The following is a 23170-nucleotide window of genomic DNA, read 5'->3' on the forward strand; positions in this document are numbered from 1 at the left end:
CTGGTCAATGCGGATAAGATGATATTTTCATGTTATGGTTGATAACCAATAAATGGCTAATATTAAAATTACATACATAGTTTATCTAGTGAATAATAATAATAATAATAAAGCTAAAAAAAATCACAATATGAACTCATTTTAAACTTTTTATTAAATTATTACAGTTTTTAAAATAAGTAAAAAATTAGGAGTTAGGTGACAACACAACATGTAAAATTATGTGCAGAAACAATGAGCCACCAAAGTTTGTTTAATATTTAAGATAACTGATGGGTTACCTATATTACATATTTGTAATCATATAATGGTTCTGTAGTTTTGCTATTGTAAAACTAAAGCCACTGAGGCTGTTCTTACAGAATCTGTTTTTGCTTTCACTTTGATGGTTTTCCATCATTTTTCTATGTAAACATGTACTATATGGAGTACGGACATCTGACTGTTTAATTTGTCACAGCTAAGTTAACAGTGTTCAAGTTGAAATTTTTTTTTTTCTTCAAACATGTGTTTATGGACCTTGTGTTTCCATTCCACTACCCTCCATCTCAAGTTATCGAACGCATTCAGTGTCAGATGCTGTTTTGTGTAATATTTGTGTAACTATTAAAAATTTGTTTGTAGGCTAATTTAAAAAAGAAATGACTGACATGTTCTTCATTCTTATGAGCAATAAGTTCAACACAGTTACATTACTAGTTAAAAACTTAATTATAATGCAATCGTTTCAGTACAGTCCAGTTACCTCGATTTATACGGACATTTTATCCAGTGCTAGGCTAATTCCATTGAAAGTGGCTCTATGACTATGAAGTCTAAATCATATACTGAGTGCAGTATATACAATACTTATTCCCCCTGTGCTTGCTTTCCACTCTTCAGGTGTCCTGAGTCATTTGCCGGCACAGCGTGCCAGTTCCCCAACCTCTGCCTCCAGTCCCCGTGCAGAAATGGTGGCGTGTGCCATTTGATTACTTCTGTTAACAAGGTGGACTTTGTGTGCAACTGCAGCCTGGGCTACACGGACCGACTGTGTCTCACTCCCACCAATAATGTGTGCCTTAGCTCCCCGTGCCGAAACGGAGGCACATGTGAACTCACCAGCATCCACACTTACAAGTGTAAATGCCCACCAGGCTGGTCAGGTAAGACCACAATCCAGTTAGAAACAATGTATACGAGGAGAATGAACTAACATCTCAAATCCAGACAGTGGTGTGCATATTCTGACTTTAAAATGCTCTTCATCACTAGGTAAGACCTGCCATCAAGCTGATCCTTGTGCCTCAAATCCTTGTGCTAATGGGGGTAAGTGTAGTCCCTTTGATTCCGACTACATCTGCCACTGCACGCCCTTCTTCTCAGGCCAAACCTGCAAACAAGACGTCAACGAGTGTGCCCAGAGTCCCTCTCCTTGCAAGAACGGTGGCGTGTGTGAGAACGAGGTGGGCACGTATCGCTGCAGCTGCCCTGCAGAGTACACTGGGAGACATTGCGAGACCCTCTATCAGCCCTGTAACCCTTCACCATGCTACCACGGAGGCACTTGCGTCCAGAAAGGAGAGACGAGTTACGAGTGCTCCTGCTTGCCAGGTAGGCATCTTTAGTCTGTTAACCTGCTCTTTGGTGTCCTGAAGTTTTCTGTCTTTACATTAGTTTAAATTACCGTTAGTCATAAAGTAAAACAATTTCCATTACCATTATCATTAGTTACACTGAACCCCTAATGGTGCACCCAAACTAGCAAAGCAAAATAACTATTACAGTTGTTCTTGATTGCTTAAACACGCTTCATGAAACTATGCCTCGTATTCTCAAAACAGAAACACGAGTCCATAACTTCTTACTAAATTCCCCAAACTTTCTATACTCAGTTTAAAATGAAGCTCTTCTCTTGAAAAAACTAAGTTTGCTCTCAGATATGAAACGCACACACTTCAACACAGTTTTACACACCGACGAGATCAATTCACAGCAATTCAACAAAAATAAAAGTAATAAGTATGGTACTCCACAAATGTTTTATTCCTTAATTTAATGTCCTGAGCACATTACAATACAGCAAACAACAACATAAAGAATTATTCTGCCCCAGTATATTTTTGTCTGGAACAGGCCAAAGAACCTCTTTAACATCACAGGCTATCCTTGCCTTGGACAAGCAGCGGGGGTAAAATCCTTCACGCATGCTTGATGTCCTTGTGTCATTGTTCACACACCAGATTTGCTTAGTCATGTTGTCAATATAACACTGCACTCTGTTAGTATTACCTGATGTAAACTATGACAACAGTTTGGAAGACAGTTACTGTATTGAAATGCAGAAATGCTGTTCAAAAGCTCAAAACTTTTTATGTGCACAAGTGACTGAATAAAGTGGAGGTTGAAAAAGTAGCTTTGAGAATTACATTTCTGAATCGAGAAATGCACCAAAGCCACTGAGAAAAGCTGTAAGCTAACCTTGGGCCTTTATCCATTGAAAGTTCTGGTTGGTGTGTGATTGGGTCATTGTGTGCTAACTGAGCTCAAGCTGTGCAGACTTGAGTGAACAATATTGAAACCTATTGTTTCTAAATGGCCACATGGTGTAAGCACTGAGAAATGTGGGGAGTTTGCTGTAACAGTTCACCAAATCTGACTCATGTGTTGAAGCAGGGGAATATTGTATATAGCAGAATATAGCAGAATGGGTGGGTTTTTTCAAAAATGGCGTTATGGTTTTGAATTTTTAGTTAAAAAACCTGGTCATAGGCTTTTAGCCATTGAGAAAAACTTTAAGTAACTAGTAAAATGTTCTTTCTGGTTTACAAAATACTAATAGCCTACTGAATGGAATAAAGTATGTCTTGAATAAAACTGTATTTAATAACAAATATTTCTTTGTTTTGATGCTTATTAGGGCAATAAAGCTAATATATATATATTATATTATAGTTAAACTGCCCGCTGTTCCTCAGAAAAGTCCCACAAATTCTTTTGCATATATAATTTTGAGATTCATCAACTGAAATGACAGTTTGAACTGATTCATGGAAATAAATAAAACCTACCAGATCTAATACAATTTGGATCGAGACGAAAAGCATGAAATCCAGCTAATGAAAAACACTCAAATCAACACAATAATCGCAATGTTGCCATACTTTACCCAGCTTAATCAGCATGAATATGTGGATATTTGATATATTGCCTAGGTTTGAAGCTTAAGTGATTATGTTCTTTGCTGACTTGTTCTAACATATACCCTTTCCTGGCTTAAGAGCTGTTTACCATGCTAACAATTCAAAGACTTGACTTAAATACCCCTCATGATTATGGGGTACAGGGCTTGAATCTTGAATCTTTTTAATCATGATGAGGGCTTTAACTGACATCAGTTACATAACATATGAGTTCATTAAATGACAGATCAATGGCAGTGTCTTGACTTTGATCATTCGGAGGAAATCCACTCAGCTTATTTTGACTCGCAAGTGTCCTGTTGACGACATCTGTTCCAGCGGTAAGACAAATGATATCGGCCTTCTATCCGGGTCAACACTGAAGGTAGAGATTTCAGATGAGCTCAGTGAGTTCAATGCAGTATCAGTGTTTCCCACAACTTTGGAAATGGGATAGGCTACCTCTCTCAGCAAGCCTCATTTAAACCCGGCCTAGTCATAGTATCTGCACTCCCTCAAACACATGTGTGTGTGTGTGTGAACAGGCCAGCAGGAAAATATCTGCGCTTATCATAAGGAAATGTCTGAATGACAACATCCTTATGCTGGTGTCCCTGGGTTAGAGTCAGTGTAGGGAGAGTGAAAATGCCTGTGTGTGTTTGGTGTGTGTTCACCTACTACTTTGGACCCATTACTAAGTGGATCTCATATCATGTCAGACAACATATAACCTAAACCTCAGTGTTGAGGAAACATCACTGAAGTTACTTCTTCTTCTTTTATTCCATGCATTCATGGGTTTTGAAGGAATGATTCATTTTATATGATGTGATCAGTTATGAAATATACCGTAACTTTTTGGAGTTAAATTGTAGGAAATTGTGGTTAAAGTCAGTTGAGTCGTTGTCGTTGGTGCCTCTAACAGAATCCTGGTACCGCTAGTCTTCTAAGAAAAGGAAGACTGTTGACCGCAACAACACTAACGACTGTTTTCGAATGGTTCACATCATTTTATCCCTCTATTTGTACTGGGAAATAATCGAATTTGTATGTTTGTGTTAAAGGATCTGTGCAGTGCAATCTGATATAAATATTTAGTTCTTTGTAAGGAAACATGAACTCCGTCAGCAAATAGTTGCCCAAATATTTATCCTTGTCTAGAATATTTGACATTATGGGAGTATGTACGTATTAAGTGCTGATTTTTATTTCACACTGCTCAAAAGATACAGGCTATGTTCACAATATTATACTTTTTTTTTTGGAATGATAGCATGAACAGCAAAATCACTTTGTGGAAATAAATTGGACAGGTACACTACCATTCAAAGTTTGGGTTAAGTACGATTTTCAAATGTTTTTGAAAGAAGCCGCTTATACTCAGCAGGACTTTATTTATTTAATAAAAAAATACGGGCAAAAATAATACTGTGAAATATAATTACAATTTAAAATAACCATTTTCTATTTGAATATATTTTCAAATGTGATGGCAAAGCTGAATTTTCAGCATCAATACTCCAGTTTTCAATGTCACGTGATCCTTCAGAAATCACTCTAATATTCTGCTTTGGGGCTTTTCTTATTATTATCAATTTTATCAAACAACTGTGCTGCTTGATAGTTGATATTTGTGGGAACTGTAATACAGTACATTTCTTTCAGGAATCTTTGATAAATAGAAAGTTTATCATTTTTGTAACAACATAAAAGCCTTCACTGTCACTTTAATGCCTCCTTGTTGAATGCACTTATTAATAAAAAAAAAAAAAAGGTGTATATAGATCAGTTTTGATGAGTATCACCTTGAACAGACAGTGTGTGAAATGGGTATGTGAACAATCTTGTCAGTTCTGGCTTTTAAATCTTTACGTTTTAAGACATTTTTTGATGCAACTGCCTATTTCTTTTCAGGATTTAGTGGTCAGGACTGTGAGGAGAACATCGATGACTGCCCAGACCACCGCTGCCTTAATGGAGGGACCTGTGTGGATGGAGTGAACACCTACAATTGCAAATGCAAGCCAGAGTGGACAGGTACCAACTGCCTACTTGAACCTCACACTTCACTTACAGTTACAGAGAGCATTTTATCTGTTTGGAAAAGAAATGTGGTGAAATGATTGCCTGTGTATATATATTTATTCCTCAGGTCAGTTCTGTACCGAAGACGTCAACGAGTGCGATTTGATGCCCAATTCCTGCCAGAATGGTGGCACATGCTTGAACACACAGGGTGGATACAACTGTGTGTGTGTGAACGGCTGGATGGGGGACGACTGCAGCGAGAACATCAATGACTGCGTAGATGCAGCCTGCCACGCAGGAGCCACATGTCATGATCGGGTGGCCTCCTTCCTGTGCGAATGCCCTCATGGGCGCACAGGTGTGCATTTCTCTCTCTCTCATGAATCAAATACAGCGTGGTTTGAGGCACTCATTCTGTTATTTGAACATTAGGTTTTTTGTTAGTTTTGTTCAAATGCTCTAAAAAGAAGCCAAAAGTTGGAGTGGGACATGTACATTTGCTTGTTTTTTAATCTGCTAGAATGTATTTATTATTTATGAGTACCATTGCATATAGATGATGTGAAGTAAGTAGCTATGAAATAGGTAATCTGCGATTTCACAGGGTCTTTAAAATCTGCCATACTGTTTAAAAAGCAAACATTCACCAAGGTTTAATGGCAAAATCCTGCACAAGCTAATTCTCACTGTGTGTCTCTGTGATTTAGGTCTGTTGTGTCACCTGAATGATGCTTGCATTAGTAACCCATGTCAGAAAGGCTCCAACTGTGACACCAATCCCGTCAATGGCAAGGCCATCTGTACCTGTCCTCTGGGTTACGTTGGTCTAGCCTGTGACCAAGATGTTGACGAATGCTCGCTGGGTAAGGACTGGCTGTTTTGTTGTATCTGTAAACATTATTGGTGGTGTTTGATAAGCACACTAGTGACTTTGCACACTGGTCTTGTTTAAGAATGTAGTTTTATATTGTAAATGTTTAAAGGGTGTTTTTTGTGTCCTTCTTTTAGGTGCAAACCCTTGTGAACATGCCGGAAAGTGTATAAACACAAAAGGTTCCTTCCAGTGTAAATGTCTGCTGGGATATGTTGGAGCTCGATGTGAACTGGACATAAACGAGTGCATGTCCAACCCATGCCAGAATGACGCTACTTGTTTGGATCAAATCGGAGGCTTCCATTGCATCTGCATGCCAGGTAACCAAAAGATCTGCTGCATTTGGTCAAGGACACAGTTTGTATCTAAACGCTCTCTCTATATTAGCCCATGCTGATGTCATCACCTCACATGACCAGCCTGTGAGCCAATAAGTTGCTTCTGCTGGCTGTAACACTAATGATACTGATGTCTGACCACATGAAGTTAATATATTCTGTTTATTATACACAAAAGAAGCACTTCTAGCATTGCTAAGACATGCTGAATTGTCTGGCTAAGTCTGGAGCTTATTCCCCTATGTTAATTGGCAGGCTACGAGGGAGTCTTCTGTCAGATCAATACTGATGAGTGCGCCAGCATGCCCTGCCTTAACAATGGGAAGTGCATCGACAAGATCAACAACTACCAGTGCGAGTGCCCCACAGGTGAGCATGCAGGGGTCAATCACCTCCCTGGACAGAACAGAGTGGAGAACACTAATCCCTGCCCTGAGGCAGATTTACACAGCCCCGGCTAAAATGGTCCGATTAATCCATATGAAAGTTAGAATTTCAGACAGATTTTGCTTGAATAAGATGATGTATATCATTTATTTGGTATGCTTATGGTATTTCTAGTCTTTTAATAGTATAGTGTCAGTGTTTTTACTGAAAGAATATACATTTTTTATATTTATTTTAATATATATCTTTCTAGTGCACAATTTATGTTGAACAGTTTTTTATATAAATATTTATACGACAACCGAGAAATTTTAATTTAGAAATTCCAAATATATTTTAATGTGTAATCATAATTTAATTAGCATTTTTTATGACTACAAATTAAAACATCGTTCATAGTAGATATCTAAAAAATTTTATTATCATCCCGCATTGTAAGAATACTTTTTGGCCCTACTTTAAGCTTTTTTTTCTGTTTCAATGACATTTTGAAACATTTTGTTGATAATGTAGGTTTGTGAAAAAGGCTATTCTTGTAGAAAAACAACACATCGACATCAGTTTAGGATGTGGAATGATTCATGTATAAATGAAAGGGGGAGGTACAATATTAGGCATGATGAAGTTGTGGAAGAAAAGGGACCTACGGGGACCCCCGAGAGTGGTGTAAAGGATTTTTGGGAGATGGTAAACAGAAGATGTGGAAGCTAGGCCCCTTCACTGTTTCAGATGTTTGGCGCAGAGATCCTTTTCAGTAGTGTACTAACTGAATCCATAGCAACCACACTGGGTGTTTTTTTTAAATGTGGCAATTTAGAGGCTCTGAAGAAATCCCTATTCTGAAGATTCATGGGACAGATCTTGATTACCAATGCCAGGAGGATCTTAGCAAGTTAAGAATTTGTTGTGAGGATTATCACTATAATAATACAAGATGGGTAATTACGTTTCTAAGTGATCAGACATGAGGATTCTAACCTGAGTGATGATTAAAAGGCTAGATAAATCCCACAGATTTACACTAAAGCCATATCTGCAGACCAAAGCAGTGTAGTGACTGCAGGTGGGCTACGAAAACCACCCTAAAAAAGTAGCAACCACCAACTGTAGCAACACTCTAGCAACATCTGATGAACTGCATAGTGACATTTTCTTCAAAAAATATAGTTGTTTTATTGTTGCTTTAACCGTCCAATGAGTCTCCACACTGATGGATTTGTAGCCCTTAATGTGTTCAGACTGTATATTTGAACAGCAGACATCTTTAGTGAGGGAGAAAGCACAAATGTTGGGGGATACTGAACGATGAGGTCAGGGGTTGCATGGGGCTCTTTTGGTGAGACAGACTCGGAGAGGGGGGCAAAGGCTAGATAGGAGAATGCACATTGTGATGGTAAACTTCTACGGGACAAAGGAGGCAACCGCCATGGCTTGGCGTGCCACTGAATAGACAGTTCCTCTTTGTCTGGTGCCCTTGGTCAGAAGGCCTTGGAAGGTTTTAACCGCCAATTTACACACTTCTCCCCCTCTCACTGTGATGTTTGTTGAAAAGCAGCTTGGAAACTTGTGAGAGAGGGGTTAAGCTTGCAGCCAGGTATTAATGAACGCTGGCCGTGTCGTACAGATGAGTGTGCAGGAATGAAGCGGGTGCAAACCAGAGGAATATTTGTATTGAACCCCTCCCCTTTCCTCTCGCCTCCCTGTCAGGATTCTCAGGTAGCCAGTGCCAGTTCGACATCGACGAGTGCGCTAGCACCCCTTGTAAAAATGGGGCAAAGTGTATTGATGGGCCCAACATGTACACCTGCCAGTGCTCTGAAGGTATGAAGACGCTTTCTGCTTGTTTCAGCTTTTAAAAGGAACAAAAAATTAATCATGTATTTCTGTTGTTAATAAACATTTTTGCAGCTCTAAAATATTTATTTGGCTATAAATTTATTTCTGAGTCATGGACAAAACATGGAAATTACTGGGCCTAAATGTGAGGAAACACTGTGCCATAATAAATATAATAAATGAATCTGTTTTCCTTTATAGGATACACAGGGCAGCACTGTGAAACAGATGTAGATGAGTGTCTATCCAACCCATGTCACTATGGCACCTGTAAAGACGGCCTGGCATCCTTCACGTGTTTGTGTCGTGCGGGTTTTATGGGCCGTCTGTGTGAGATCAATATTAATGAGTGTCTCAGTCAGCCATGCCAAAATGGAGGCACCTGCCAGGACCGTGAGAATGCTTACCTATGCATCTGCCCTAAAGGAACCTCAGGTGCCACTTTTACAGTAATGGCCAGAAATGTAAACTACTGCTTGTCAAAAGCTCTTCTGGTCATTTACTTTATTTCTATTTTGTGTTAACAGGTGCTAACTGTGAGGTCAACCTAGACGACTGTAAAAGCAATCCATGCGATTTTGGAAGATGCATTGACAAGATAAATGGTTACGAGTGTGCCTGTGAACCAGGTTACACAGGTGAGTGGTCTTAGATCTTGTGCCTCATACATCAATCGAATGGCAACTGCGTTGAAATATAAAATAGTCTCAATCATTTGAAATGAGAGTTTAATTGAATAGTTCGCCAGCAAAGAAAATTTGTTCTTCATTTCCTCACCCTCTTGCATTCCAAACCCATATGCTATTTATTTTTCAAGATCTTTACAAGAAAATAACACACAAGTTAATGGTGGCCAAGGCCTGTCAGGCTTCAGAAAGGGCTTTAAAATATAAAAGGACAAAAAAAGTCTACAAGTGTGAAAAACAGACTGAAATTTAAATCATTATTCACTGATAATCTTCACTTCCCATGCCAGTGACAGTCACCTGTCAAGAAAAGTCCAGACTGTATGGATTCAGGTCAGAGTTCAGGAATATAACTTATGGATCTGATCGGGACAAACAGTAATGCTGTCTATCAGAATGCACTTCCAGCTTTACACTGAGGTTAAGGTTAGGGTTAAGGATTAGTATTTATTTCAGGGTTGTGTAAACAGTAAATACAGTGACTGATTTGTCACATTTGAACGATTTGTTATCAATTATTTTTCTTGTACTCTTACGTGTCTCCTCCAGAATGTTTAGAAAAGATTTAAACAACGCGTCAAACTGTGCTCTGATTTGCCAAGATACCAAAGACATTTCAGTATGAACTCAAAAATAGTCTTTTTTTCAATACTACACTAACAGCATTCATTGGATAAGTCTTATTTTTGTCAGATTTTCAATTTCTCCTAAATATTTTTAATAGAAGCATCTGGGACAAAGTTGATACATACTCTACTAAGTCATTTAAGCTTTTGGAAAAGCCATGTGGTTTTATAAAGGCAGTCTAGGTGAGCCCAGGTCTTTATCATTGTAGAAGAGATGGGGAGTCAACAAAGAGTTCAGCAGGTGAGACAGGCAACAAAGCAGGGTGGGGAGAGACAGCTGGCCAGCGAGCACACATTCGGCCTGGGCCGTGGTGTTGGCTTACTCTCTCACCCAATCCCCCGCCTGCTGAGCAGACACACAAGCCGGCCCACTCCCACATTCAGCCAGAGATCTTCAGGACATCTGGGAGTTTGAAAGCAGAAAAGATGTGCAAAAGATTTGTGAAAGTCGATCTTTTAAAAGGGGGAAGTTGGCCGGTGTTTTAAAGACAAGTGACAAATGAAACCTCTGCCTTTATGCTGGCATTGCGTTGGGTGAATAGTGGTGGGCAGTAAGCCTAGGATTTCAAGAAAAACAAGGAATGGGTAAATGAATGCTGCCGATTCAGGAGTTATTTTGACTACCACACAATAAGTGACACTAACTATTTTCATAATTCTGACTTGTTTTTTTGTAGGGAAAATGTGCAACATCAACATTGATGAATGTGCCATCAACCCCTGTCACAATGGTGGAACCTGCGTTGATAAAGTCAATGGCTTTACATGTTTGTGCAGAGAGGGGTATCATGACACCACCTGCCAATCACAGCTTAACGAATGCCTTAGCAACCCCTGTATCCATGGACACTGTGAAGACAAAGTCAATGGGTGTGTATTATTTACACACATACACTGCCAGGTTTATGGAATCATCATCAAGACTATTGGGTCCAACCACACTGAAAACAAATGAACAAACTAGGGGTGCTCCGACTGATCGGCTAGCGATCACTATTGTCCAGTAATCACTTTTAGGTGGGATAATTATATATTTTTACAAAATGTCTAAAGAATGCTACCCCTCTACCCCTCAAATTAAAGAAAAAACCAACAAGAGTCACCTAAGAGGGGAACTCCCCCCATTTTCAAAAATGAAATTCAGACCCAAGATGAATGTCTGTAAAAATCCTGATTGGATCATCACTATAAACAAGGCTTCAAAAAGATCGGAGCACCCTTAAAACAAACAGAAATAGCTAAAACCAGCTTACACTGATGTGGCTGGTCTTTGGCTAGTTTTGGAATAGATTTGGCACTTAGGACACCAGCCCGCTAGCCAGCTATAACAGCTGAACAAGACCTTATACCAGCTAAGACCAGCAAACCAGCTCAAGTCATGTTAAAATCTGATGTTTTGTTGTCTAGATTAGCTTAGGAGCAGCTAGGACCACCCAGAAACCATGCCAAACCACTTTGAGATGGTTAAAATGGGATCTTCTAGCAGTGAAAAATAACAAATGTAAAGTGCAGATCTTGTTTCTTATAGATATAACTGTATTTGTGACTCCGGCTGGAGTGGTGTCAACTGTGACATCAATAACAATGAGTGTGAGTCCAATCCCTGTATGAATGGGGGCACCTGTAAGGACATGACCAGTGGCTATGTCTGCACATGCCGCGCTGGCTTCAGTGGTTCGTATCAGTCTTTCTTCTAATGTAATATAACCATGTGCTATGCTTTTTGACCACCACTCAAAATACACCATGTCTTCCTAACGTTTGATTACAGGTCCCAACTGCCAAACAAATATTAATGAATGTGCCTCCAACCCTTGCTTGAATCAAGGAACCTGTATTGACGATGTGGCCGGATACAAATGCAACTGTTTGCTGCCTTACACTGGTATGAATTTAGCTTTATCCATGACATCAATTGTCATGTTTTTTACAAGCATGTAGTCGTGACTGTATAGATGTTTTAACAAATTTGAGAGTTTAGGTGTTGATGAAAAGTTAATAAATAATAAAATAAAAAACATTTATAAAATCATAAAAATAAAATCAAATTAATAATATTAAATAAATAAATAAAATACATACATATATAAATGCTTAGTTTAGTTGATGTGTATGTCATATGACCCTTAATCAGCATCAGAAAACTATTGATATATTAACTCAAAATCTCAGGGGGATTTCAAATACATATTTTGCTTCAAAGGGATTGGAGTGACAGAAATGCCTGATGTCACATATTTTAAGTACTGGTTATATATGTAAGATATTTTTGAGACCATGATGACATTATGACAGCTTTCTTTCCTGTGTTGATGTATTTCCCATTGAAACAGGAAGTTGTGGTGGGCTATTTCTTTTAAATAGCCCATAACCTTTAGTTTAAGACACAAACATGAACAATGATGGATAATTACAGGAAGGATTCTCATTCTAGGAGCATTTGAATCAACAAAGTTACAGATAAGCCTGAAAGTACAGAATGATGTATTAATATTTGTAATGCATTTTCATGAAGAAAATTGAATTCGTTTTTTATTTTTATAACCTTTGGAAAATGTTAGGACCTTAATGCTTAAAAAAAAGACATAAAACCTATTTATTTCTTAGTTTAATATTTTAAAGCCTGAAAAAAATAAACTAAGATTATAAGGTATTTAAATAGCTTCAGTGTGGCTCCTACTTTTTGTTTGTTTTACTGTATTTAAACCATCAATCTAGCCCCAAATTGTTGACAGCGGCCCCTCAAGAGCCCTGCAAGTATCTCTGTTGGCAATACAGGGAAATGTGTTTTCAACAGACAACACATTCTTTCCTCTCAAAGTGTTATTTGACAAAACAGATAGTGATGTTCTGCTTGTGGAACAGAAATCATATTCATTCCCAGTGATGTTCTTTTTGGAAAAATCCACACAGCGTTGTATCAAGAATAACAAAATCTACTCGTCTCAGGGTGGGAACACTAGCCTGTCATGTTTCCTGTTTGCCCTACTTCCTGTCTCACAGAAACGCAAATGGTCAGACAATGGCAGGAAAACCTGCTGGCTTCCTGCAGGGGCCGACCATCGTGGAAATAGATAGGCCAAATGTGCTTTGCTTTGCTAGGACTGACAGACTAATCTCCAACCCAAAAAAAAGAGGAATCAGAACTTGTAAATGAAACCGTGTCAACTTTTAAATTTAGGTCTCCTTTGAGGAAGAACGTCTCCTAAGAATATCTTGAATGCAAAAACACATTTTTTTTTTTTTACTTTATATCTTCTAGGCGAGAACTGTGAAACCCTGTTGGCCCCGTGCAGCCCTAAACCCTGTAAGAATGGAGGAGTATGTAAGGAGTCTGAAGACTATGAGAGCTTCTCTTGTGTGTGTCCTGAAGGATGGCAAGGTACAATATTCACAAAACTAACAAGAAATTCTGTCCTAGCCTCAGTATTATGATCAAGTATATTTATACTTCCTGCTCTCCCTCAATTGTAGGCCAGACATGTGAAGTGGACATCAACGAATGTGTCAAAAACCCTTGCCGAAACGATGCCGTCTGTCAAAACTCTGTTGGCAGCTACAAATGCAGTTGCAAATCAGGCTACACGGGCCGCAACTGTGAGACAGACACTGACGATTGCACGCCCAGTGAGTGTCCCATTTCAGCTTTATTTTAATGTAGTTCATTTAATTAATGTCTAACCCCATACTTTTCCTTTAGACCCTTGCAGTAACGGTGGCTTCTGCAAAGATGCTGTGAACGCCTTCACTTGCACCTGCCTGCCAGGTTTCCGGGGGAGCAAATGTGAGGAGGACATTAATGAATGTGACAGTAACCCATGTAAAAATGGTGCGAACTGCACTGATTGCGTGAACAGTTACACATGTACCTGTCCACCTGGATTCAGTGGGATTCACTGTGAGAACAACACACCTGACTGCACTGAGAGGTACCAGCTGCACTCTGTTCTCTATCAGTTCTCAAGTGTAAATACTGACCTTGAAATGGAAGAAAAAACAGGGAAGCTCTGAAACATTGAAAAATAGCTAATTCATTGGATAGAAACAAATTGTTTACCTGACCACTTTGACCATTTCTTACTGCAATACACCAGTTCTTTTTTTTTTAAATTAAATATAAAATAATATACTTTTATTCAGCAAGGATGCATTACATTGACAGTAAATACTTTTAAATTGTTTCAAAATATTTATATTTCAAATAAATGCTGTTCTTTTGAACTTTATACAGTATTTGTCAAAGAATCATGAAAAATGTATCATGGCCTTCACTAAAAATTAAAGCATCACAACCCTTTTCAACATTGATAATAATGAAAACAGCAAATCAGCATATAATAATAATGTCTGAAGGAACATTGACTACTGAAAATTAAAAAACATAAAAAAAATCTTATGGACTCTTTGAATGCCAGTGTACATTATAATGCCATTCTGACATGCAAAGAGAATGTTATATTATGCGTGAGTGCCCCCTCTGGTTGGCAATGCAATCAGAGAAGCATCACAACTCATGATGCTGTATATTACTTGCCTATGAAACTAAATGATTTTAAATTAATGTAGTAATGCTTTTTTGTGGTATTGTTATATTTTTTTCAAACAGCTCTTGTTTTAATGGGGGCACATGTGTGGATGGCATCAACAGCTTCTCGTGCCTGTGCCCAGCGGGGTTCACTGGAAACTACTGCCAGCATGACATCAACGAGTGCGACTCCAGACCCTGCATGAATGGAGGCACCTGTCAGGACAGCTATGGCACATACAAGTGCACCTGCCCTCAGGGATACCACGGCCTTAACTGCCAGGTGACAGCATGTGAAATGGACAAAAACTTAGTGTGTATCCATCATACATTTATAGCTTATTGGGTTTCCTTGTTGATTCTTAACCTGACTTGATTCTAAAAACTTCTGAAAAATTAAATGAACATTTATTTTACACAATATTCCCTAATATATATATATATACTAATTAAAAAACATTTTTTTTTTAAATGTATATATAAAAATATTTTTTATATATTTATGATATGTAAAAATTGATTGCCTGAATGCACTGTTAGTCGCTTTAGATAAAAGCATCTGCTAAATGGATAAATTTAATTTTTAATTTAATATATTTCTATTAATTCCACATCTTTTAAATAGTTGATGTCAGTAATTTAAAAACTTTATTTATATATTATTTATATATCGATCTATACCTGATTCACATTAGCACTTTAGGATCTTGTTTAGTAGTCATGTTTAATCACATCTCATAGATGGACTTTTATTTTTGAAAATGCACAGGAACTTTCAAACACTGTGTTATATTTCTTAATTGTATTAAAATGAACAATTTATAATTTTCATAGTTAACACTATGATATTCAGGCTACGTAAGAGCAATCCCGATGTGAGAAATGTCAATATAAATATAGATCTTAATTTCTTTCATTTTATCTGAATTTTTTCTTTATATTAAAATAATTATACTAGTACCATTTATAAATAAAATTTACATATCTATAAAAGGTTTATTTAAATATTATTTATTTTTAATTATATTTCATTTTAATAATGAATTCAAATGATAGAATTTAAATTATATTAATATAGACACACTTCCCTTATTTTCCCACATTTCCCATCTTCTAAAAGTCTTTGTAAAACAGTTATAAGCTATAAACCATAAAAATCAATGCCAATAATTTAAAGACAGATTAAGAATGATCTATGCCTAATTCATGTCAGCAATTTATGTTAAATAAAATAATAATTATTAAATTATTATCACTTAAAGAGATCTGAACTCATAGATGCACAGGTTTAGTGAGCAGTGGATCAATTCTTGTCTTGCAGGAGCTGGTGAACTGGTGTAAGCCGTCTCCCTGTAAGAACGGAGGTATCTGCAGACAGAGCAGCACTAGGTACAGCTGCCAGTGTCAGACAGGCTGGACTGGTTTATACTGTGACGTCCCCAGCGTTTCCTGTGAGGTGGCCGCCAAACAGCAAGGTAGGTTTGTTTGTTTGTATGTAATGTGACTAAAATATGTTAGCAGATCACCACACATTTCTGCAGGGGGCTCTTCAGTGTTTCACAAATCTGCTGTGATGTTTGCTTCTTCCACTTTTAGGTGTAGAGGTGGCCCGGCTGTGTCGTAACTCTGGCCAGTGTCTGGACGCTGGAAACACACACTATTGTCACTGTCAGGCTGGATACACGGGCAGCTACTGTGAGGAGCAGGTGGATGAATGCATTCCCAATCCTTGCCAGAATGGAGCAACCTGCACTGACTACCTGGGCGGCTATTCCTGTGGAGTAAGTAAAGCAAATCTGGTGCTTAGGGACAGAAGTGACTGTAGGAGAAGACACTTAGGTTTATACCAGATAAATCTCCCTTCTTTGTAAAAGAATTGCTTGTTTGGCAAATAAGGAAGTGACTGCCAAGTAAACAGAAACAGGCTTGTTTTATGTTTGGCATTAATTGGCCTCACTCTTTCTCTCGTTTCATGAAGTGCGTGCCAGGTTATCATGGAGTGAACTGCTCTGATGAGATCAATGAGTGTCTGTCTCAGCCCTGCCAGAACGGAGGCACATGCATCGACCTGATCAATACCTACAAATGCTCCTGTCCCCGGGGAACACAAGGTCAGCTATCACTTCCTCCTCTGGTTTGCTCTTTTTGCCCATTCCACGCTTCATTAATTAGGTCTTAACTGTTATCACCGGGCTTAGACCTTTCTCTCTGATGGATGTAGGCATGCTTAATTACATCTCATAGATGGACTTATTTTATAAATTGGACAGAAACGTTCAAACAGTTTTTTATATTACCCAATTTTATTAAAGTTAACGTTCCTTTGTCTTTGTCTTTGTCTGTAGCGCTATGATTTTAAGGCATCATAGGCATGCTTCTATTGATCTTAAATCATTTTATTTTTCCCCCATTTAATTCATCAGGAATAATCTAAATTTAATCTAACAGAAATGTTTATGTTTGCTCTGTATTTTTATGTTTAGAGTATCTCTATGCTATTAAACACGAAAAAAAAACATGTTAAAATATTGCATGCTGTACATGCAACAACAAAAGCATGTATCATTAACAGACTCAAAGCTCTTATTAAGTTCAGGTTTCTTAAGTAATTGCTAACAATGGAGAAAATGAATGGGAATTTAATTTTAATTTTACATTAACCCAGCTGTTGTCATGTTTCTTCATTCCATATCAGTCAGTAATGACTATTATGCTGCCTTAGAGAACAACTGTCTAAGTAGGCAGTATTCTAGCAAGGCAGTTCACTAGGTTTTGGACAGAGCCTATTTGTACCTCTCTGCAGTAAGGGTAGCTTTTATACGACCTTTCCTCTCCGCTTCTCTCTCAGGGGTGCACTGTGAAATCAACATTAACGACTGCACACCTTTCACCGATCCCATCACCCAAGAACCCAAATGCTTTAACCAGGGCCGCTGTGTGGACCGTGTGGGCGGGTACCACTGCATCTGCCCGGCCGGATATGTGGGGGAACGCTGCGAGGGTGATGTCAATGAGTGCTTGTCCAACCCTTGTGACCCCCGTGGCACGCACAGCTGCATCCAGCTGAAGAACAACTACCGCTGCGACTGCCGCACAGGATACACAGGTACAGCACAGGCTACTGTGCACCATTCTGCTTTGATTTCCAGAGTAATGTTACATTCGGATCATGTTGTCAGATGAGTAATAATAACTTTTTTGTGTGTCCCTACAGGTCAGCACTGTGACAAAGTGTTTGATGGCTGTAAGGGCAAACCTTGCCGTAATGGAGGCACCTGCGCTGTGGCTAGTAACACTCCTCACGGCTTCATCTGCAAATGTCCACCGGTTAGTCGTATTCTCTGATATGTATAGCTATGGTTTTCTGAACCTGCTTTGTATAGTTTTTCAGTCCTGTTTTGCAATACCTCTTCTGTGTTATTTCATCTCCATCACATACCGTATTTTCCAGACTATAAGTCACATTTTTTTTTCATAGTTTGGCTGGTCCTGCGACTTATAGTCAGGTGCGACTTATTTATCAAAATTAATTTGACATGAACCTAGAGAAATGAACTAAGAGACATGAACCAAGAGAAAACATTACCATCTACAGCCGCGAGAGGGCGCTCTATGCTGCTCAGTGCTCCTGTAGTCTACACAGAAGACATAGAGCGCCCTCTCGCGGCTGGAGATGGTAATTTTTCTCTTGGTTCTTGGTTCTAAATAAATGCGACTTATAGTCCAGTGCAACTTGTATATGTTTTTTTCCTCATCATGACGTATTTTTGGACTGATGCGACTTATACTCAGGTGCGACTTATAGTCCGAAAAATACGGTAGATTATGAACTAATCAGGCAGGCTCTATACAGCATTTATAGACATGTGGTAAATAAATAAATAAGTAAATTAGAATTTCTAAAATTATTTCTCCTTAGCCTTTCCATTTCAGTCACAGGGCCACAAATATTCTATATAATTACATATTTCTGTTAAATGTCTAAATAAATTATTGTATATAATTTTCTATTATCGTCTTCATGCTAATGTTAAAATAATACTTTAATTCATCAAGGATGCATCAACAAGTCTATAAAACAATTTATTGTGGATACCACAAAGATATAAAGAATCTAAATGTTTTCAACATTGATAATAATAATAATAATAATAATACTAATAATAATGTGTTTCTTTAGCACCAAATCAGTATATTAGAATGATTTCTGAAGGATCATGTGACACTGAAGACTGGATTAATGACTACTGAATTTTTAGCTTTGCCATTCAATAAATAAAATACATTTTAAAATATATTAAAGATGAAAACAGTTATTTTAAATTATAAATAATTTTTTTTTTTTACTGTATTTTTGAACAAATGAATGCTTTACCTATAGATTTGCTAAAAATGTCAGTAAACTGCAATGTATACATTTTACCCCTTGTGTATGTCTCATGTAGGGTTTTACAGGCTCAACTTGTGAGTATAATGCTCATGCCTGTGGTAGTCTCCATTGTAAAAATGGCGGTACATGCATTTCTGGTCACAAGAGCCCCAAATGCCTGTGCACCCCTGCCTTCACTGGTCCTGAGTGCCAGTATCCCACTGATGGTCACTGCACATCTAATCCATGCTACAATGGAGGCACGTGCGAGTATCTCTCAGAAGCCCCATACTACCACTGCATCTGTCCTACCAGCTTCAATGGCCTCTTCTGCCACATCCTGGACTACAGCTTCCAAGGTGGCCCTGCTCGAGACATCACACCAACTACAGAAGTGACAGTGAGATGCGAGATAGCAGAGTGTGAATACAAGAAAGGCAATAAGATTTGTGACAGCACATGTAATAATTATGCCTGTGACTGGGATGGAGGAGACTGCTCTCTGAACTTCAATGCTCCATGGCAGAACTGTTCGGCCGCGCTGCAGTGCTGGCGCTATTTTAATAACGGGAAGTGTGATGAACAGTGTCACAATGCTGGGTGCCTCTATGACGGATTTGACTGCCAGAGACTGGAGGGCCAGTGCAAGTGAGTGCTATTTGAGAATTTCATTTAAGTTAAATATTTTGTAATCATAGCTAAGAGTTTGAAGCTAAAATGACCATGCTTAAGAGAAATTCTCATGGAGTTTTTATCGGAAATCAAAACATTTTAACTCCCAGACAATTTCTCTTCAGCAGGTCTGAAAATGTTTCTAGTAAAGCTCAGCTCTTAAGTGAATGAAAAGTAAGATTATCTGATTATCTTTTAGCTAACTGAACATAATGGACACATAATGGATGTTTATGCACCTTGTCCTTAATTCACAGTGGGGTAGTTTCAGAACATGGTACCTTGTCTACGATGGTTTACAAACTCTAACCATCTTAACCCAGATGGTCTAACACAGGAGTGTCCAACTTGGTCCTGGAGGGCCAGTGTTCTGCATAGTTTAGCTCCAACTTGCCTTAACACACCTGCCTGGAAGTTTCTAGTATGCCTAGTAAGAGCTTTATTAGCTGGTTCAGGTGTGTTGGATTAGGGTTCGAGCTAAACTCTGCGGGACAACGGCCCTTCAGGACCAAGATTGGACACCCCTGGACAAACAGGTAAAAACCTGGTCCACAAGCATGTAGTCCACCATCTTAAGCCATCTAGACACCTTGTAAAACTAGAAGCTTTTTAGCTCTGTTAATCCAGATTGAATGCGATTTCTAAACTCTGCTTTCCTCTCTCATAGTCCACTTTACGACCAGTATTGCAAAGACCACTATGCAGATGGCCACTGTGACCAGGGCTGCAATAATGCAGAGTGTGAGTGGGACGGACTGGACTGTGCCAGCAACATACCCGAGAAGTTAGCTACCGGACTTCTGGTTGTGGTGGTCCACGTTTTGCCTGACCAGCTCCGAAACAACTCCTTTGGATTTCTGCGGGAGCTCAGCCGAGTGCTCCACACCAACGTCGTTTTCCGGCGCGACGGCAAGGGAGAGGAAATGATCTACCCATATTACGGCAATGAGCAGGAGCTGAGAAAGCACAACATCAAACGATCACTAGACGGCTGGAGCGATGCTTCTAGGAATGTCTTGAGCTCCGGAAAAAACAGCATTGACAATATAGAGGTGGAAGGAGGGAGAAAACGCCGAGAACTGGACGAGATGCAGATCAAAGGGTATGTAGGTGAAAGTTGAGCCTGCGTATGCTTTAAAAAGACGTTTGAATGAAAATAATGCTTTTGGTTTTCTTTCAGCTCGGTGGTCTATTTGGAGATCGACAACCGTCAATGCTACCAGCAAACCTCGGAGTGCTTCCAGAGTGCAAATGATGTGGCGGCTTTCCTCGGAGCCCTGGCTTCCAGCGGCAGTCTGAATATGCCTTACGTAATCGAGGCCGTCACAAGTGAGTGTTTGGCACGAGCATTGCCGTGTGCCTCACGTCTTCCCATAATGCCCTTAATCAAGACTAGGCCTCCTATCTTACTCAATGTATTCAGCAACACCACCCCCCCAACAAACCTTTAACCCCGCCAACTCCTACTGCGGATTACAGGGATCACTTTGAAGTTTGTGCGTTTCTTCCTTATAACAATGAAGCAAATGTTCTTTGTGCATTAGACAGACTAAACAATCAATGCAGCAGTCTGAGGGCAGATCTGCTGGCTCCAGGCACTAAAAATAGTTAATTGATGCAAATCATGTCAACTCATTTGGCCCAACAAGACACTCTCACATACATGCATATAGCCCATTCATGCTTTGAATCTAAAATGATGGGGGCTTCTGCAATCTTAACCTTGTTGAACGTACCAGGACTTAATGCATCTCCAAGGGTTTAGGTGAGCAGAGTTTATCATTTCAAAATCGTTAGTGGAGAGAGCATGAAAAAAAGAGAGGAGAAAAATTGATCGGGAGTGTGCTAGAAGTTGGGAGTCTTTGTTATCTTGAAAATCCTAATAAATCCTTCGTCTTTACAGCTTAAAGTGTGCGCGGTAATTTGAAGTTCATTAATCCCTCCCTTTTTTTCCCTTAAAGAAGAACTGGTAAAGTTGTCTCCTGGTACCCTGGGCTGAGAAAGGGGAGAGGAGGTGTTCTTTCTTTTCTCTTTTTTTCTGTCCTCCTCCTTTTCTTATTTGCCAGCTCCTTTTTGATGAGGAGCGGTTAGCAATTCTGATTACTACGAACGCGTGCCTCGCTCTAGTTTGTCCGCGCATCTCAAGCAATTTGTTCCTCATCGCTGGATGAGGAACATATTCTTGTACTTTCTGTGGGTTTGACATGTCATTGGTGCTTCCTGTGGCAGGTAAGATCGATGGACCACCGGCCATAGAGCTCTATCCGGTCTACGTGGTTCTGGCAGGACTGGCGCTGCTGGCCTTTGTCGTTGTGGGAATGGTCGCCTCCCGTAAACGCCGCCGCGAACACGGTCACCTCTGGTTTCCGGAGGGTTTCAAGACCAGCGAGCCCAGCAAGAAGAAGAGGAGGGAACCGGTCGGCGAAGACTCCGTCGGTCTGAGGTCAGTCACGTTATCTTTGGGTGTCGGGTTTGAAGGGACAAACGTTTCGATTTGAATCTGTTGAGTGTATTTTAATTAAAGCCTTAGGAAGTAGGTAAAGGTTGATCATCAGTGATGGCTTTTGGTGTTGGAGAACAGTCTTTAAAGTAGCTTTTTTTAGCTGGGTGCTAAAAAAAATTATGTGGCATGTCTAATGGGTTATTTTTTTTTTTAAACAGGCCACTTAAGAACTGCTCAGACCTTTCATTAATGGATGACAACCAGAATGAATGGGGAGAAGACGAACCATCAGACACTAAACGCTTCAGGGTGAGCAGATCGACACATTTCCCAATGACAAGAAAAACAGTGATCATTATCATAAAATTCACATAGAAACGTCTTCCAATTGGTATTCATGCATTAAGACATAAAATAAACTAAAATGTTTGTTTTCAATTTGTTAATGTCTCATTCTCTTATTTTAGTCAGAAGAGCAGGCGATGCTTGATTTAGACGATCAGCCAGATCAACGGCGGTGGACGCAGCAGCACTTGGACGCAGCCGATCTACGCATCCCATCCATCGCTCCCACACCCCCTCAGGGCGAGTTAGAGAACGACTGCATGGATGTCAATGCCCGAGGACCAGGTTAGGCATCCTTGTATCAATTTTTTGTGGTAGTAGTTTTGTTAATGGCTACTGATGATTTTTTAAATTACAGTAAAATATACTAATTTAATATATTTCAAAGTTGTAATTATAATAAAACGTTATTCATTAAAATATTGATTGCATTTTTTTATTATATTTATAATTATATAATTTAGATTAAAATATAAATGTAAATGTATAGCTTTATTATATTTCCTTTAATATATATATATATATATATATATATATATATATATATATATATATATATATATATATATATATACAGTATATGTATACACACATCTTATATAAAAATGTGGCCTCATTGACCATTTAATTATTAGGTAGAAAAGTAGTAAATTTTGGCTGATGTTATTTTTGCTTTATCTACGCAGGGAAATCATTTAATTACTCTAGTTAACAGACATAAGGAGATATTCATTCTGTTTTTTTTTTGTTTGTTTTTTTGTTTTTTTATGAGACCTCAGCCAGCGTAAAGGCATTCTTTACTTATGGATTACACATGTTCTCTGGTTTACACACAGTGTGTGTGTGTGTGTGTGTGTGCGCGCAGTGTCGAGTGCTAGGA

General features: G+C 38.9%; 1 protein-coding gene across 1 annotated transcript in view; it reads left to right on the forward strand.

Moving 5' to 3' along the window:
- LOC113079338 (neurogenic locus notch homolog protein 1-like) overlaps positions 1-23170 on the forward strand; it is a 43341-nt gene that overhangs the window by 15320 nt on the left and 4851 nt on the right. Inside the window, exons 3-30 of the mRNA XM_026251593.1 lie at positions 883-1145; positions 1255-1593; positions 5076-5198; positions 5314-5547; positions 5897-6052; positions 6198-6383; positions 6657-6770; positions 8496-8609; positions 8826-9059; positions 9152-9262; positions 10614-10806; positions 11465-11610; positions 11708-11821; positions 13199-13318; positions 13411-13563; positions 13637-13865; positions 14543-14744; positions 15783-15936; positions 16058-16242; positions 16440-16572; positions 17310-17567; positions 17676-17788; positions 18907-19478; positions 20170-20604; positions 20683-20831; positions 21732-21945; positions 22164-22254; positions 22413-22575. Coding sequence (XP_026107378.1) covers positions 883-1145; positions 1255-1593; positions 5076-5198; positions 5314-5547; positions 5897-6052; positions 6198-6383; positions 6657-6770; positions 8496-8609; positions 8826-9059; positions 9152-9262; positions 10614-10806; positions 11465-11610; positions 11708-11821; positions 13199-13318; positions 13411-13563; positions 13637-13865; positions 14543-14744; positions 15783-15936; positions 16058-16242; positions 16440-16572; positions 17310-17567; positions 17676-17788; positions 18907-19478; positions 20170-20604; positions 20683-20831; positions 21732-21945; positions 22164-22254; positions 22413-22575 — 5498 coding nt within the window. The remainder of the gene's footprint in view (positions 1-882; positions 1146-1254; positions 1594-5075; positions 5199-5313; positions 5548-5896; positions 6053-6197; positions 6384-6656; positions 6771-8495; positions 8610-8825; positions 9060-9151; positions 9263-10613; positions 10807-11464; positions 11611-11707; positions 11822-13198; positions 13319-13410; positions 13564-13636; positions 13866-14542; positions 14745-15782; positions 15937-16057; positions 16243-16439; positions 16573-17309; positions 17568-17675; positions 17789-18906; positions 19479-20169; positions 20605-20682; positions 20832-21731; positions 21946-22163; positions 22255-22412; positions 22576-23170) is intronic.

Source organism: Carassius auratus, chromosome 5 (genome assembly GCF_003368295.1).
Source record: "Carassius auratus strain Wakin chromosome 5, ASM336829v1, whole genome shotgun sequence".
Classification (NCBI taxonomy): domain Eukaryota; kingdom Metazoa; phylum Chordata; class Actinopteri; order Cypriniformes; family Cyprinidae; genus Carassius; species Carassius auratus.